We start from the raw sequence: 18,950 nt of genomic DNA, 5'->3' as shown, positions 1-18,950 counted from the left end.
ATGTCCCTCCCTGTAACATAAGGGAAAATCCTCTCTAATGCCTGGGGCTACAAGGCAAGCAGACCGAGTGGTCCAAGTCCGATGGCTGAACCAATACAGCTATGATTCTAAGTCTTTCATCCCGTACCTCCTCCATTTGAATGCTTGAGTTTTTGCTTTTACTTTTTTCTTTTTAAATTCTCGTAGGCGTTTGGTTTTGAGTTAGCTAAGCGGATGGGGTTTTCTTTTGCCTACGTATATCTCTGTCAGGTGGCCAGGCATGTGAGAGGCTAACAACGTTAGGTACCGCTATTAATCTAGTGACGTATTTAACTGAGACCATGCATTTTGGGAATGCTACCGCAACCAACATAGTGACCAACTTCCTCGGCACCTCTTTCATGCTGTGTCTGCTTGGTGGTTTCATCGCAGACACTTTTCTTGGCAGGTTTGGCCTCTTCTCTACCCCTAACTCTCACAGCCACCTCTTCTACTTTCACATGCACCACTCTCAGTTAACCATGAATTCTCTCCTATTCACAGATATCTCACCATCGCAATCTTCGCCACCGTTCAAGCAATTGTAAGATTCATTTCCCCTGACCTGAAGATTAATTATTTTCTCATTTTCTTTAACCTGCTACTTTCGTGTTTAACTTCCCACCTTAAATGAAAAGCTAAAAGTTCATTAATCTTTAATTACTTTATCGAGCAGGACGTCACCATATTGACCATCTCAACCATAATCCCAAGCCTAAGGTGTAACGACCCAAAGTTTATGAGTATCGAAAAAGTGTATTTTCGGGTTACCATTTTTATAAGATGAATTCGTAAATATTTATTAGAAATATTTACGAAGTAAGTAGTGTGATTAATTAGATTTTTGGCTAAGTGAATTAGCTTAAATTAAGGCTAATTTAGTGAAAAGACTAGATTGAATATAGGGTAAAAGTTTAATTATAGAATAAAGAAAAGTGAATGGACTAAATTAGTAAATAAACTAAAAGGGGACAAATGTGTGGCATAAATTAATTCATTTGTAATAATTGTATTTATACAAATGTAAATTACATATGTATTTACTTATATTTTAAGTATGAGATATTTAATATATATAATATATTATTATAACAATTTAATAATGTAATAAAGCATAAAAGAAATAAAATAGAAAAAGAAAGAACAGAGAATGAAAAGGAAACAGAAAGGAAAGAAAAAGTAAGGAAAAATAGGGTTTTGAGGTTTGAAGCTTAATTGGTGAGTCAATTTAGTCTCTTTTCTTGTAATTTTGATGTTTTTGGAATCTTGGAATAAAGTCTTACTTGAATTATGTTGAAATTTAGAAAGTTAGTGAATTTTTAGATGTTGATCAAGTTGAACAATTGAATGAATTATGAGATAAAGTGATAGAAATTCAAGTTAGAAGTGAGAGAATAATTGAATTGTAAAGAGAGATATAAGTTTTGTTATAGTAGGGACTAAATTGTTTAAATTGTAGAATTGATGTTTTATATTGAATATTAAGAGTTGAAACTTGTTTAAAATAGGTATTAAATGAAAATATGAGATTTAGGTGAAGAGAAATAATGGTTATGGTGGAAGGACTAAATTGAAATTTATGTAAAAGTTACATGGAAAATAGAAGAGTGTGTTATTAAATGATATGTATTGATGATTTTAAATGTTAATTTTTCCGTAGCTAACGTAGCACCGGAAACGTCATCGAAGAAGGGAAAAAAGAAAGTGAACGAAGATAACGAATAAACTCGAGAACTACGGTTTGTATTTCTATAAACTAAGCTTTTAAATTAAGTGTTGTATGTATTACTTTATTATGTATAGCAAATATATAAAAGGTAAGTATTGTTATTTTTGAAATGCAATAACTGTTATATAAAAAAAATTGAAAGTGAAATGGAAACCCTATTAACAGTGTCGGGCTAGTCGGGTATAATTGGCATGCCATAGGATTGGAAGTGTTCAGGATATTTCAACTTTGTGTCGATAAGACACTATAAGTGTCGCCTTCATCATATCTTTATCATATCGCTTTCGACTTGTCCCGATGAGGTACTCGTAATTGCTATCACATTATATTACTATTATTGTTATTGTTACTGTTACGGTGTATTCCGGCTTCGACTGATGAAACACTATATAATATCTCGGTGTGTGGGTTGGATCCGTATATCCGTTCAGATCCGAGTTATGTTAATAGGGGTAAACTACTGTACTGAATATTTAAAGATGCTGATTGAAACTATATTTTCTTACTGAATATGATTTTATTGATACATGTTACAATGATATAAGGATAATTGAATGAAAATTTTACGAAGTTCTTATTGTTAGAATTTACAGTTATGTTTAAATTACATATTAAGTACTGGTTTATAAAAATACCACTGAATGTATACTCAGCGCACAGTTTGTTTCCTTGTGCAGGTTAGGTACAAAGTAAATAACATCTCAGCATCCAAGCCAACTCCCGAACTCAAATACTTGGTGATGTATCTTATCTTGAGGAATGGCATGTCCCTAGGTTATCTTTGATGTTATTTTGAATATAAGTAATGTTAGTAAAGAATGTTAATGGATAGTTAACAAATGTAATGTATGTGTTATAATATAGTCCATTTTAAATTGATTTAAATGGAATTTAAATACAAATTTTGAAGTTTCTTTGTTGAATGGTTAATAAAATACATATAATAATTGTTGTTTTGATGGTTTTAATGTGTATTAGATATGTTTAATCATGTTTTGGACTGGTTGAAGATTGTATTTAAATTGCTTATTATTCAGGGTTTGTAGGGTTGGTAAACTTGAACTATAAGGTTCATTTTGAGTCCACATGGCTTGTCACACGAGCGTGTGATCAGACCGTGTGAGACACACGACTTGCACACGGGTATGTTGATAGACCGTGTGACCCCTGCATCCTTAAATATGAAGTCAGGTTAGTACACGGGCAAAAGACATGGCCGTGTGTTTTGGTAGTGTGAAGGACACGGGTTTTAAGCACGGTCATGTGTTAAAATCGTGTGAAAATGGCTTAAAAATAGTGAAAAATCAGTTTACCTCACGGCCTAGCCACATGGGCGTGTGCCGAGGCCGTGTGCCCCTTTAATACTTAAGAAATTTCAAGTCAGAGCTCACTTGGTTCAGTCACCGTACTGGTGTACATCCAAGACAATCTACGACGTGAATGGGGCTACGATTTTTGTGCTTGTGCAATCGTGATAGGGTTGGTGGTGTTTCTATCGGGTACCAAGCGCTACCGTTTCAAGAAATTGGTTGGGAGCCCATTAACCCAAATTGTCGCAGTGTTTGCAGCTGCGTGGAAGAAGAGGCATTTGGAGTTGCCATCTAATTCATCGCTGCTTTTCGAAATTAATGATACAATTGAGGGACTGAATAACAAGAAGAATAAGCAAAAGTTGCCTCACAGCAAGCAGTTCTGATTAGTATTCTTTTTGAAAACCAATCTTTAGTTTTATTTCATTTCTAAACACGAACAATAGAGGACAAATAATTAAGACATGCTAAACATGTTATTTTTGCTGCTTCATACAAATATTTTCATAAAAAGTAATATGAAGAACACGTTAACTTGACTAATCTTAATACGTAAAGTTAAGAGAAGTTGATGAATTTCATTACCTTCTAAAATTTTGTATTGAATCAAAAGTGAAATCTTGATCTAGGCTAATAAAACAAGGATACAAGAAATTGGACCACAAAATTTTTATGTTGATTCCCACTAATCTAAATAATAGAATACAATCGAGATTCAAACTAGTATAGTTAATTAGGAACACGTGCAATCTTAAAAGTCGGCAATATAAGGTTAGGTGGCGGACCAGTACCTGATAGATAATCATCAACCATTTGGGGGTGTTTAAGGCAATCAAAGTGTAAATGATTGAATTTCCTCTCTTTTTTTCATTTTATAAGATATTTGGTTTAATCTGGATTGTGAAATTTAGGGGTGTTTAATGATGAAATGATTAAAAAACATGGGGATTGAGACTTTAATGTATGAGTTAGAGGTAATATTATTCAGTAAGGAATAGAAAAAGAGATCACGAGCCACCAAACCAGACTGTCTCCCGATCGATCCTCACGAAATCTTGTATTCAAATCATCATTTACACCTTCACCATCCCCAGTTAAGTCTGTTCACCTTGCTGAACGCTCTATTAATAGTAACTATATCTTTTTTTACACTTGTGGACATTCTTTAATTGCCTTTGATATATGGGTCATAATTATAAAAACACATTAGGATAACCTTTTATTTATTATTGGCTAATTTTTGTTTCGTTGCTTGGTATTGTGTATAGTTTGACATTTCAACTAGTGTTGTAAAAGGCTTTAATAACAGGTATATTTCTTTGGTTGCTTAAATTTTATATCAACCACTTGTAGCTATATAATTCAAGCCACATAATGCTATTATTGAATTCGACTGTGACATCAAAACGATGAGGTTTTTTATTTACATCTCTGATACGAACATTGTGGGGAAATAGCATCTCAGTCAATAACTTGTCCATTTCCTCATGATATGGATGTCGAAACTGACATACTACCCTGAAACTAGGCACATGTCATGTTTATCCTTCAAGCTTCATGGTTATCCACTTCACAATCAAAAGGAATTCGCTTTATTTATCAAGATGAATATATGTTGAACCCTTCATTGCTTAATCTCGTCGATATTGCAGGAATATGGTAAGAAAGACATAATACACATTTAACAAAATATGGCATGAACAACGACACACAATGCACAAGTTATAATATGAATTATTAACTTAACGGAATTCATTAAATACCTTAAATATGATGATGATGATGTAATTATCCAAAATACAAACAATACTGTAGCTCTAAATTATTATGGGTTCCACAAAAGAAAAAGAGATTCTGGGCTTGTCTTATCTGTAACGTGATATGTTTGAGCATCTGGGGTCCTTTGATTAATTAAAAAATGTTTTTAATTGCGCCCCAAGCTAGGGAGCGGTATCGATGGGATCCCATGTTTGTCCAACTGGCCGACAAGGGAACAGATTGGCTTACAAATTGTAGAGCAAAGGATTATCTTCACGTGATTGCTTCAAATGCAAGCAGCATCCATTGTTATTGTGCTATATTTTTTATATGATATGCATTTTTTTTCCCTGAGTTTCGATCCTAAAATTTAAGAGACCCTGCTATGGATTTTTGTGCTGTTATATTCTGCCTATTGACATAGAATCCTGCAAGGTGCATGGATGTATATATATAAAACAATAATTGAAAGGTTGACCAGTTTTTTAGTTGATCCTCAAACAAAAGAATATTCATTTTTCTTCACTTCTCGGATGAACGAAAGGTCATTCTTGGCATGCTACCCATCTATTACAAAAACATGTTTCCAACCTCGTTGCAAGCAAAACTTCTTTGATTCTGTACATATAATAAACATATTCACAATTTTAAAGAAGCTTGTGTTGTCCTATTATATTTAACATCACACCAAGGATTGATTAATTCTTAGGGGGATCACATTTCAAAGATGGGTTTCCAGTATTGGGCATCAAATATTAGTTCCCCAAATCGATCAAACGCAGATAATTCCTTCAAAAAAAAAAAAAAAAAACAAGTACCAGTCACAATACTACTTAATAATTTTGAAGCAAAAGCAAAGAGGGCTTGAAATTATTCTTGTTTCTTTACCATATTCTATATGTACATGTAAAGAGGGCTTCAACCTTATTTTGAAGTCAACCGAAGGACTTATATATATATATATATATATATATTACAAAGTTACAAACACAAAATCCGAATGAAAGTGACTTAGCTACCTTAACAGATGTTGAAGAAGTGAAATTGGTGGTAAGGATGTTACCCATTCGGGCAACCACTATCATATTTTGGACCGTCTATGCCCAAATGACAACCTTTTCCGTGTCTCAAGCTATGACCATGGACCGTCACATTGGCATATTCTAGATCCCACCAGCGTCACTCACAGTTTTCTTCGTCGGCAGCATTCCTTGGACTGTCCCAATTTATGACAAAATCATTGCTCCGATTGCAAGGAAAGTGCTTAAAAACCCACAAGGGTTAACTCCTTTGCAGAGGATCGGGGTGGGTTTAATATTATCCATTATAGCAATGATAGTAGCTGCACTGACGGAAATCAAGCGATTGAGGTCCGCAAGCTCACATGGACTTACAAATGATCCATCAGCTCAAATCCCAATGAGCGTGTTCTGGCTGATCCCCCAGTTTTTCTGGTCGGGGCTGGGGAGGCCTTTACATACATAGGGTAGCTCGATTTTTTCTTGAGGGAATGTCCGAAAGGGATGAAAACAATGAGCACTGGTTTGTTTTTAAGTACCCTTTCATTAGGGTTTTTCGTTAGTTCTGTGCTGGTTACTATAGTTCACAAGGTGACTGGAACCAAGCATCCATGGCTGCCAGACAATCTGAACCAAGGGAGGCTCTATGACTTCTACTGGCTTTTGGCAATCCTGAGTTGTTTGAACTTGGTAATTTACTTGGTGTTTGCTAGGTGGTATGTGTACAAGGACAAGAGACTTACGGATGAAGGGATTGAATTAGAAGAAGCAAAAGCTACATTCCATTAAGATGGATATTGATAATAATGTTTCTCTGGAATTGGGGTGAACAAGTATACTTATCTTTGGGCACACCGAATATCTCTTCTCAAATATATACGGCAATTGCAGCAAGACTAAAAGGATGATCAACCCCATTTACTAAGAAAAGGACAAACCAGTCGGAGCTACGACAAATGAGCTGCATCACCTTCACATCAATACCATAGAAATAAAATAAAATACACCAAAACAGCAGTGTGAAATATGTATTTGCAAAGAGGACTGCTGTTTTACCTAGAAACCTGTTATGGAACAAAAAGAATTGTTTGATCGGAAACTCTGAGAAAAACTGTTTCCATTTAGACTTAGCATCCACTATTCTCAATTCTCAAATACCAAGAATGGGCTAAGAAGAAGAAGGCAAGCGCTTGAAAAAGATGGACTATAAGCAACAGTTAGATTGAAACATTTGGCTTAGTCCAACTTGCGATAGAACCTTCAATATTTACCGTAAAGTTCACTGCTGCCAGCATTAACGTCGGTCCAATAACAACCTAATAAGTGATTCTATACAAGGCAATGACATAAAATTTTCTTGGGAAGGAATATGTACTAAGTTTATAAGGCCAATAAGTAGCTTTTACATGTCTATTTGCACAAAGAAACTGAAATTGAATAACCAAAAAATGTTTCAAGAAAAATATAAAAAATTGTTCTCAATCTAGGATGGATGATTTTCATTACCTGTTAATCTAGTTAGACCTCAAAGAAAATGTTTATCAAATATTCATCAGAAAATAACCAGAGACAATTGTTATATATGTTAATAATATCTGGTACAAACAAATCACCTTGGATCAATCAAAGGGTATTGAAATTATTATAACAACAGGCACTAGTAAGGCTGAACTAGGAAAAGAGAACAGTAAATTTCATTTAACACTACCATCCAGATATATCCATCACTAAACACTCCAGAGATAAATCTTTTGATGGAAGATTTTTATATGGTTTTAAAAGCGAGGTACCGTTAATAGATAAAAGAAAAGAAAAGAACTTAAAACTGGCATCTTTCATCACTTAATTAAATAAACAAGGAAATTCATGTATCTGTTTGCATAATTGTCAACGATTTAAAATGAAGGAGAGAACTTCCATTTAATTGCTGTAACGATGATCATCTACATTATGTAAAAAATACATCTACAGTAAGCTATAGCAATGAAGCAACTGAAATATCAAACAATACCTTCCTGGATGTACAGATCCTTTACAATTATGAAATGATCTTGGAAGTAAGAAAACATATACAAACTGACTAAACATCCTTACTATCAAACCCTTCATGTATGAAATAATAGTGATAGCATACACATTTGTAAATCGAATAGTCATTTCTAATGGTTGATACACGAGCTTCTCTATGAAAAGGTCATTGAGTTTATACGACTAATCAAACTCCAGCTCCTCAACATCAATAAAGTGCTGGATCATGACTAGGTTGATTTACATGAGGAATTATGATACTAACTTCATTCAACTGACAACAACCATGTTGTGGTCATACAAAGAACTAGCTCCCTCATCCAACCAAAAACTAAAAGACCTTCAAAATGTGACATTACTAAGAAAAGTAGCCAATATGACCTGCTAAAACTCACTTAGAAAGCTGACTGGCAAATGAAACTACATGCAACCTTACGCTTCATGATAGCAAAAGAAACATTATAGCAAACATTTCTCAAGCTTATAAATTGTACATCAAAACAAAATTTTGAAAAAGTGATAATTGATTAGCTTAAAATACATAGTTTGAATTCCAAATATCAACAATTTTGCATCAATTATTACAAAGCAAAAGAATTCCCCCATGTAGACAGTAAGTACAAAATTTAGCAACAAAACTCAACCCTATAAACAGATGAAAAAAAAATAACTTAAAATTGGCATTCATGACATTTTTAATGAAAGAAACGAGGAAATCCAAGTAATCTTTTTGCATAGTTGTCAACAATTCAATAATGAAGAGGAAAACTTCCAATTAAATGCAGTAACAATGGTCATCTGTTTTATTAAAAATGCACCTACAGCAAGCCATAGCAATGAAGCAACTGAAATATTGAACAATACCTTCCTGCCTGTATATGTCCTTTACGATTATGAAATGATCTTAGAGGGCAAGCTAATCATGTTTAACTAAATTCTAAGTTACCAAGTGCATAAAATAATTACAATATACAAATATATCTGCCTTGCTAACCAAAGTATTGCAGTAAGAAATACATACAAATCGATTAAACATCCTTACAATCGAACCCTTCACGTGTGAAATAATAGTGGTAGAATACACATTTGTAACTTGAATCATGATTCAATGGTTTATAGGAAAGCATCGCTATCAAGTCAAAAGGAGGCCACCGATTTTTATAGAATCAATCAAACTCCAAATGGATCATGACTACGTTGATTTACATGAGGAATTATGCAACTAGCTTCATTCAATTAATAACAAAACATATTGTGTTCATAAAATGAATTATCTCCCTCAGCCAATCAAGGACTAAAATAACTTCAAAAGGTGACTATGGTAAGAAAAGATGCCAAAATGATCTGGTAAAACTCATTTAGAATGCCGTGTGGCAAATGAAACTATATGTAACCTTACTCTTCATGAAAGCGAAAGAAACATTGTAGCAAACAGTTCTCAAGCTTATAAATTGTACAATTTTGAAAGCAATCCAAAGAGTGATAAATAATTAGCTTAAAATACATAGTATGAATTTCAATTATCAACAACTTTGAAATCAATTATTACAAAGCAAAACAATTCCCCCCATGTAAAAAGTACAAACATTAGTAACAAAAAATCAAACCCCATACCTTTGAGAACGCTCTCTAAAATCTCAAAAACCGAAACGCAACAATCCCTTCAAGCACCCCAACAAACGCCCCGGCCAAAACGTCGGAAAGGAAATGCCTTCCAAGCAAAACCCTTGAAATAGCAGTCAGAATAGCCCAAACCCATACGCCAAATAGAAAAAAACCGGGTTGAAATTTAACCCACCGTAGAATAAAATCCGAAATGAGTCCCCCGTGGTTTTGAAAAATAAGGTGGAAGAGAGTAGCTAAAAACATAACCCTTGAAGCGTGGCCACTAGGGAATGAGAAGTTATCAGCGCGAACAGCGGGGGACATGTTTGGGTTGTAATGAGGACGGGTACGGCGGAAGGTTAGTTTGATGAGGCCGATCAAAGCGAGATCGAGGAGGTGGCCGAGGATGAAAGGGATGAATAGAGACGAAAAGGAAGGGGAAGCGAGGAACAGAGAGAGGGAAACAGGGAAGGAGAACCGGAAATCGGCGGAGTATTCGAGGAGGAGGAGAAGGAAAATTGGGAAGATAGGCTTGAAGAGTGTGTGGAGGAAGAGTGAAACCGAGGCGTCTATGGTTATTAGGGGCTTCAGGAAAGATGGGAATGATGTAGTGGTTGTTTCCGGCGACCCCATTGGCGGCGTGGGTAGGTAACTGAGTGAGTGGAGGGTCAACTCTCACAAAATACAGTTTACAGTTAAAACGTGAATTGTTTCATAGGATTGCCTGTTTGGGTGTGATTGGATGATAAGGCTGCCGTTTATAATATGGGCCTTTTCGGGCTAATTATGAGTGTCCTGTTATGGGCTTTGTTGGACAATTTAATGGATCTAATAAGAAATATTGGACCAGCATCTTTATTATCCCAAATGTGTGCGATTACTATTTTGTATCTTAAAACTTTTCTATTCACCAAATTGAATTAAGCAGTTTAATATTAAACACTTGAGCTATTCAAATGTAAATATCAAAACGTTTAATACCTAAATTACCAAATTACTAACTTTAATTTCATGTACTAAAGAATTTTTTGGGCAATTAATATAATCAAATTTAAACATAATAGCTCCAACTTGTTAAAACAACACCATGAGATAAAGTGTGTACATTTTGACATACCATCAGCCTTTAAATCTACTAGATTATCCATTTGTTTTTTGTAAACTTTAAAAATGCAATAACATTCTACTTATTTTCACAAAATCAAAGTGAGGAAGGTTTAAATGATTAGATCAAATCAAAGAGGTTTTAGTACACACAGCCAAATTGTATAGCCAAATATGAACGAGGAGATTCCAGGGGTCACATCCGATTAGCTAGATAGGAATGTCTCTATAACATGGACAATAGAGATGGCATGGGACCAACTATTAACCTTTAGGGTTTAAGGGTCATGTGAATTTCAATGCACCTCTCATAGAATTTAAAGAAAATTTAGATTTCCTCCGAATATAAACGCATACAAATTACTCTTTGGATCTACCTCTTGATTCAATGGTATTCTAATAATACTCTCATTTCCAACCATAGAAGAAAGGGTCCAATTAGACTTTTTATAGAGAATTTTTTTTTTATTTTTTTATTTTTTGTAGAGAGATATTGTAACACCCCTCGCCCGCATCCGACGCCGGGACGGGGTTCGAGGTGCTACCTGACTTTTACTAACACTTCCATACTAAACAGGGCCATGAAATCTCAAATAATTAAAAACTTTTCTTTTCACATGCAATTTGTCCCTTATGCAAGCTTACGAGGCCCAATACATGCATTCGGGCGGTTCGGGACCCAATCGAGAACTCATGAAAAACTTAGAAAAATCTCTTGCGTTAAGGCTTCACATCACCATGTGCTCAGCCGTGTGGCGAAAATAGTCTAATTATCAAGCCTTTTGTCACTCTCACACCACATGCATAGATACATACTTATCCAATAACATACAACGTGGCATAAATGAGCTCTTAAACATCTACAAACATGATATGCTCAAGTTATTTTCTTATGTAATAAATATTATAGAATTTGCCCATATCATTACCACATACTAGACATAACTATCATTACATCACAAACCATTCATGAAGCATTATTAACTATTTACCAATCACTTAATCCTGCATTAGTTACTAGCTCATCAATGAATCTCAATTCAATCTCTAGGCATACATGTTGTAAGCCACATCACAAGAAATAATAACATAAATGCATAAGAATAATCATATGGGCCCATAACGTCATTAGCCGACATAGGCCAATTTACATGACTAATACTACCTTAATAACAAGCCAATGCCTTTGGCTAAATCATAATATTACATACTCACATTAAAACCCTATACATGCCATAGACTCGAATCACTTGAGTTTACTTACTCCGATAACGTTAACTCGATAGGGTGATAATATCTCTGACGGCCTCCAACCCGAGCTAACCTGGAACTCTAGAAAACATGGGAAAGAAGGGGGTAAGCTTTCGCTTAGTAAGTTCATATGAAAACAATAAGCAACTCATTAACTTGTTTTATCAATGTTTACAACATATTTTCAAGTTCACTACAAGCTATCTTTCTGAGCAACAGTCACTAAATTATTTATATCTGGAGCTACGAAACTCCAAATTAAGTTCCGTTAATTTTCCCTGAAACTAGACTTATTTTCTTTTTTTCCATAAAATTTCCAGAATTTTTGGTTAAGCCAAATAGTACAGTTTATTAGTTAAAGTCTCCCCTGTTTCAGGGTATGACCACTCTGACCCCTGTACACTACAAACCGAATTTCTCCCTGTACAAAATTCCAACGACCATGCCGTTTATTCCCTATAAAAATAGACTCAATAAGGAATCCATTCATGTAAGGTATAACTCTTAATAATTTTTGTACAATTTTTGGTGAATTTCTAAAGTTAGAACAGGGGATCTCGAATTCATTCAGACCCTGTTTCACAAGAATTCAAATATCAAACAATATGGAATTCTTTTTCTTCCTCTGTTTCTTTCATGTGAAAATAGACTCATTAAGCTTTAATCCCATATTTTATTCTGCCTCAAACTCATTTTCCACTATTTTTAGTGTATTTTCAAAGTTACACTACTGCAGTAACTCAAATCTGTCAAGGCTAAATTACTCATTCATGATCATTGTTCATAATATTAATACAACACCATTTTATCCATCATGGTAAGAATACATATTATGCATCATAGATCATCACATATCAAGGCATTCTCATAGGATTAGTATACATACTTGCACAACTCGTAACATAACTCGAGTGCATACTCACCAATGACTTACCTCATTGAGACCATCATTAACTCTTTCCTTGGATTGCCCGTTGAACACTTGGAATACTAATTAGATACTCGGAAAAGCCTTTGCACATAAGTGCTTCAATTGTAGCTAAAGCTACCTCATATCTCATGACATTTCAATGCTCACTCTCGAGCTAGTCATCTAGACTCATAATTCCTAGTGACATGTCACTCGTATCCTATTCTATTCCTAAGGTTCAAACGGGATTTTTCCTCGTCTATTAAGGTTTTGTCTTATCATATTTCTATTAATTACATACACATTAATATCTGTACAATTCATGTAATGATAACATTTAAATACATGTATAGCATGGTATTGTTTACATACTAACTTACCTCGATACCACAAATGTGAAAAGGACATACTCGTCCATAAATCGATTTCTTTCCGTTCTAGGTCCAAGTCTCAATTTTCATCATCTATAACATCACATTTAGCCTACCAATCAGTCACAATATTCATATGGGTCTAAAATCATATTTTTACAAATTTTCATTTTGACCCTAAACTTTTGCATATTTGTACTTTTGCCCCAATGCTCGTAAATTAATTTTATTCAATTTCTATAAGGTTTAAGACATGCTGAACATTTTTCTCTTCTATGGCAACTCCAAATTTTCACTAATTCACACACTTATGACCAATTTGTAACTTTCACAATTTAACCCCTTTTTGACATTTTTACCGAAATTCATTGAATAAAACTCATATTTAACACATCAAACATTCATTATCCACTATAAATCATCAAAGCACAACCATATCATGAATGGGTAAATTTTTAAACTCTAATTTCTCTTCAATCAATTGGTAGAAATAGAAAATTTAAGCTTCGGGATCTCAAAATACGAAAATCATTAAAAACGGGACAAAAACCATACCTATATAAGCCATAAAAGCTTGGCCGAATGGAGCTCATCCATGGCTGCTATTTTCTGTTCTTTCCCACGGTTGAAGAAGAAAGAATGAAAAAAAATGATAGCTTTTATCATTTGTCTTATTAGGTTATTTTAATTAATTTACAAAATTACCCTTTTATTTCAACCAAATTTCAAAAATACCAAACAAATATCCATTCACTAACTTATTAAAGGAATAATTGTCACATAAGGACTTTCAATTTAAAACTCATAACAATTAGGCACCTCATATATAAAGAACTCAACTTTTGCACTTTTTACAATTTAGTCCTTTTGACTAAATTGAGTGCTCAAACGTCAAAATTTTCGAATAAAATTTTTACGAAATATTTTCATAAATTTATAGACTATAAAAATATAATAAAAATAATTTTTTTTCGTCGGGTTTGTGGTCCCGAAACCACTGTTCCGACTAGACCCAAAATCGGGCTATTACAGATATGAGTAGTTATTTTTTTGTTGAGGTGATTTTGATCGCTCAATGAGATATTTGTACTATTCGTTGAGATCTAACAGATCTTTATGTAAGTTAATGATAATAGTAGAGTAAAAAGGTAGTTATGGTATGAGTTCAAGCCAGAGGTATAGTGCACCTATATGTCTAAAGTACTGTTCAAGTTATGATACAAGATAATCTAGTTAGGAGTCAACTAGATTGTATAACCGTGTATTTAAAATATTGAATTTTCATTTATTTCATTCTCAGATTCTGTAGGCCATTATGAAAAACAAGCTCTAAATTCAGGTGACAAGTGTTGGGCTCTTATAAGAAAATTGGAATATCTATATAAGTGTATGTGTTTAGAGATAGAAGGTTATTCTTCTTCTTCTTCATTCTTCTAAAATACTACTATCTGATTTTTTTTTTGGAACCAAAAACATTTCTTTCTTCTTTAAGCTAGATGTTGTAACTTGGATCTGCTCAATATTTATTGCATGTCTGGGTAAGTAATATGACTTTGCATGTTAAACTCAAAAAAAGTAGTCTATAAAGAATATATGAGTAGTAGAATAAAGTACGAGGCTCTGCATGGTGGTTATCAGTGTTCAAAAAATAAGGAATTGTTTTTGAATGAGTCTTTGACGATATTCCTATGTTCTATAAGAGGTGGTTGTTGTAGTTTCATAATGGATGTTTGAGCCTAGAGCTTAAGTTGTTGTTCGTGAGTGTTAGGAGAGTTCTACACTAACTCTTGCATGTATATTGTTCACAGCAAAGTATGTTTGTAAGAGATTGATCGAACTATGAATTTTGATACCATAGACAGTATAGTTTGAGTATGTTATATATGTGGCTATACGAATGATCACTAAAGAAAATATATGAGTGTATGAATGTTTGTTAGGGATAGTATGTATATTTGGAAAAGAATTTGACAAATTCAAGTATGTGATGTGTGGTGTATATGTACTGAGTTGTGAAAGTATGGTTGTATATGTCTGTCCGGAATGTAGGCTAGGAGAAGTGTGTTCTTTAGGGTGTATGTTAGGGAATTGAAGTATTGGGTTTAAATTGTGGCAGTGCTTGAAAAATCTATAAAGTAAGTTTGTGTCTAGTCATCGCGGTGGTATATGACAAAGCCCGTCGAGACAAAAAACACAAACTCTGATATAAAACTCTAAAGAAAAATCCATGGCCATGGCAATATCTGAAAAAGGAATTAAGGACGATATATGTCACCGGGGATTATGTGCGTGTCTCGAAGCAGTGATGGGCAAGAATCATGCGATGTGAGTTTAAGTAAATTCATATCGCAAACACGACAGTCTTGAAATGTCTAGTTGGCATTTTGTGAGCATTTACGTGACCAACTCTGAAAGAATAACCTTTGTGGCAAACTTTGAATAAGTAGCCTTTGTGGCAAATTCTAAAAGAATAACATTTGTGGTGTATTCTAAATGAACTGCCTTTCAGGTGTACTGCCTTTCAGGTGTACTCTGAAAGAACTGCCTTTGTGGAAAAATCGTAAAGAAATGATTTGTGATGTGATCTAAAAGAGGTGCCTGCGTGGCACATTCTGAGGGATTTCCCGTATGACGGGGTTCCATATTAAATGATTTAGCATGTTCAGTATGGCCTTAAGTAAGAACAGTGAAATTAGAATATTAAGGTATCTACTGGATTCTAGGTAAGTATGGAACAAGTAAGTTGTAACACCCAATACCTGACCCAATCATCGGATCCAAACAACAGAATATCATATTTGTTGCCGGAGCAACTGAAAACATTCATTCCAATACAAATAAATAAATAAAATCATACATTTAGACCCATGACCAAGTCATGATTAATATATATATATCAGTATCTCCACTATTAACCTATTTATTCGTTCCTATTTTCCAATTATATATATACCGGTTCACACATACAAAAAAAAAAAAAACTTTATAACTTCATCTAAATATTCACATAGCATCATCAACATCAAACATCTGCATAGTACAAACCATTATCAACTATCATATATGGCTATTTATATAACATCAAAAATTGGACAACTTAGTTAACTCAATATATTAGTATAAATAACAGCATAATGGACAGTGAATATAAAACATTCGAGTACATATAAATTTCAAGCTCGCTATCAATTAATTTAGGTAGGAAATTATATACTAAAATTTTGATATTTCCATCATTCGGACCGCAAATGTCCCTTAAGGGCAGCGGCCAAGTTAAAATAATGACAACCAATATTTTCTATTCAGTTTTGTACAGCTTTAACTTATGCTTCGGACATCATCAAATCTTCAACATTACAAGACATTAAATCAGCTTAATAGCATCACATTCAAACTGTTTTATTAGCCCCATCCGAACAGCTTAATTAACACCAATTTATATCCCCTTTAACAACGAATTTAACCCTTCCGATAAGCAACAAAAACTAATATTTAACAACTATTGTTTTCTTTTATTTTATTTCATACATGCAGCAGACCAATTGCTCCACATATTACAGCACATTCAAATCAGTATTTACATGCTGGAATAATGAGCTTTCAAGCTGTAGTTTCCAGCAGTCATCTAAGCATTTAATTGTCAAATTTTTACTTCACTACTAACAACCGAACTTAGTAAGAAGAACATAATATTTTAGCTACTAAACTCGATTTATCAACCCCTACAACCATAGCTTACCTGCATGCAAACATTAGAATTTAAACATGAGAATTTGCAAAGTTTCCTTTGAAAAACTCACTCACAAGCACATTCAATTTGTCCTATTTTGGACAGCACAAGACAGCAACATGGAGGGCATTTGTATCCCGCAAGAACACACTCAATAGTATTAAAATTTATTAGCTCATCACAGCAATAATCCATGGTTTTTAATCCAATAACACTCAATTATTTGGTCCCAAAACTGAACAGCATAATGCAACAAATGGGACTATCTTTACAGCCCTCAATCGACATGAAAATAGAACCATTAATTTGTTCAAATTTTTGGACAGCATAATAGGGGCACAAAATTGGATAGCAGTAATTTTTACACTATTTCCGAGCAGCATTTAAACTTACAATAAACTAATCTAGCTAATCTAGACTCAATTTGTACTTCTAAAATAACAAGTCATTCGACAAATAAAACACAATTTACTCATTAACGTCACATCATCAATATCAATCTCAGAGTTATACATTTTAACCACGGCACCAAAGCACTATAAATCACAGCTATAACCCCTCTCAATTTGTTGTTTGAAGATACCACAGTTTCATTATTAAGACCGTTTAATTTACGACGATTAATCTGCTTCAAATAACGGTTTAAGAGAACATAAATACTTACAGCATAAATACTTGCATTTTAATCACGATTAAACAGTAGGACATCTTAATTATAACTATGACATCTTCTAATTTCAGCATAGGACATTAATATTTAATCAATTGCAGCAGCAGGTTACCTTAATTTCATTACAAAAAGTTATATTCGGACAGCATGCATGGAGTTTGCATGCCTCGACAGTTCACTCAACAACTAACAATCATCAAAACTTTTCCCTTAATTTTCATCACACATACCAGCATTAGAGTACAATTAATCATTCAAGAAATAAGTTAAACTCACACCATAACCAACAACAGCCATTTTTTTTATATACAACCATTTCTTCATATTTCCAACATGATTTATTTGTTCCTAACCGAAAATCAACAGCAGCTAATTGATAGTTTAATAATAGACGACTTAATTGAAGTCACCAACTAGTTTAATTCGACTTGCCAATTAACTAAATGAGTAAGTGTGTGTAAATTTCAAGGAATACTTACCGAATTCTTCCCCAAATTGCTGTTACGAGCACAAACTTTCTCCTTGCCTTTACCACTTTAACCGTCTCCCACCTCTCAAGCTTCTTCATATGAAGAAACAACTATTTAATATGCCAAATCCATGGCCTCTCCCTCCATGCAACCGACCTCCCTTTTTATTTCATCCATTCGGACCAACAAAAGAAAAGAAAAGTAAAAGTACAGATAATATATATATATATATAATATAGAAGAAAATATGAAGTTTTCCCCTTTCCTTTCACCATCGATTTCCCTTCTCACAGTTAAGGAAAAGAAGAAATTTTAAAGAATTCCTTTCTCCCTGTTATGGTGTGTAAATATGCACGTGTTAAATATTAGTAAAGTGGTTATGGAATTAGTTTTATTGTTACAGGTTGTTTTCAGCAGTTAGATCTTTCCTTAGTATATAAATACTCTAAGCATGTATACTGGAAGGTAGCTAAAGAATTAAAAAGAAGAGTTTACTTTTAGATATTTCTCTTGGATTGTTTAACATTTCTTGTAGTTTCTATCATGGTATCAGTCGCTCGGTGATCCGTGGGCATGGCTATCACGCATTCTCCGGATTCTGACTCTGTTGAACCTGGTGGCTCGGTGTTTACTGGTGATCGGATTGTTACTTCCTTCCCTAGGCATGATGTGGTGAAGCTTGATGAGGGCACCTTTCTTCAATGGCAGCAGCAGGTACGATTTATTCTTACTGGTTATGACTTGTTCGGGTTTCTTGACGGGACTTTATCTGCTCCGGCGAGATATGTTCATGATACCGATGGCTCCCTTGTTGCGAATCCATCTGCCACGATCTTCACTCAGCAAGATAATCTTCTCACCTCGTGGTTATTGTCTACAATCAGTTCCTCTTTTTTGTCGTCGTTTACTGATGTTCGATCCGCATGTGATGTGTGGATGATGGCTAGCAGCCTGTTTGCAGCCGATACTAGCGCAAT

The 18,950-nt window shown here is 34.1% G+C and overlaps 1 protein-coding gene, 1 long non-coding RNA gene and 1 pseudogene across 2 annotated transcripts; 1 reads left to right on the top strand and 2 right to left on the bottom strand.

Annotated features, from left to right (window-relative positions):
- Window positions 1-6,681, top strand: LOC108477868 (protein NRT1/ PTR FAMILY 6.3-like; annotated as a pseudogene).
- Window positions 6,682-9,321: 2,640 nt separating this feature from the next.
- LOC108477347 (probable lipid phosphate phosphatase beta) lies at window positions 9,322-10,220 on the bottom strand. The gene has a single exon (XM_017779860.2). It carries the CDS (start codon window positions 10,098-10,100, stop codon window positions 9,492-9,494), a length of 609 nt encoding a protein of 202 aa, XP_017635349.1. The 5' UTR covers window positions 10,101-10,220; the 3' UTR covers window positions 9,322-9,491.
- Window positions 10,221-11,548: 1,328 nt separating this feature from the next.
- Window positions 11,549-13,805, bottom strand: LOC128285673 (uncharacterized). The gene is made up of 3 exons (XR_008276201.1): window positions 13,659-13,805; window positions 13,113-13,196; window positions 11,549-11,903 (listed from the first exon to the last, which is right to left on the bottom strand). It is a non-coding gene; the product is annotated as an uncharacterized LOC128285673 (long non-coding RNA).
- Window positions 13,806-18,950: the final 5,145 nt, after the last annotated feature.

Source organism: Gossypium arboreum, chromosome 12 (genome assembly GCF_025698485.1).
Source record: "Gossypium arboreum isolate Shixiya-1 chromosome 12, ASM2569848v2, whole genome shotgun sequence".
NCBI classification, from domain to species: Eukaryota; Viridiplantae; Streptophyta; class Magnoliopsida; order Malvales; family Malvaceae; genus Gossypium; species Gossypium arboreum.
This window is presented reverse-complemented; position numbering and strand designations above follow the sequence as displayed.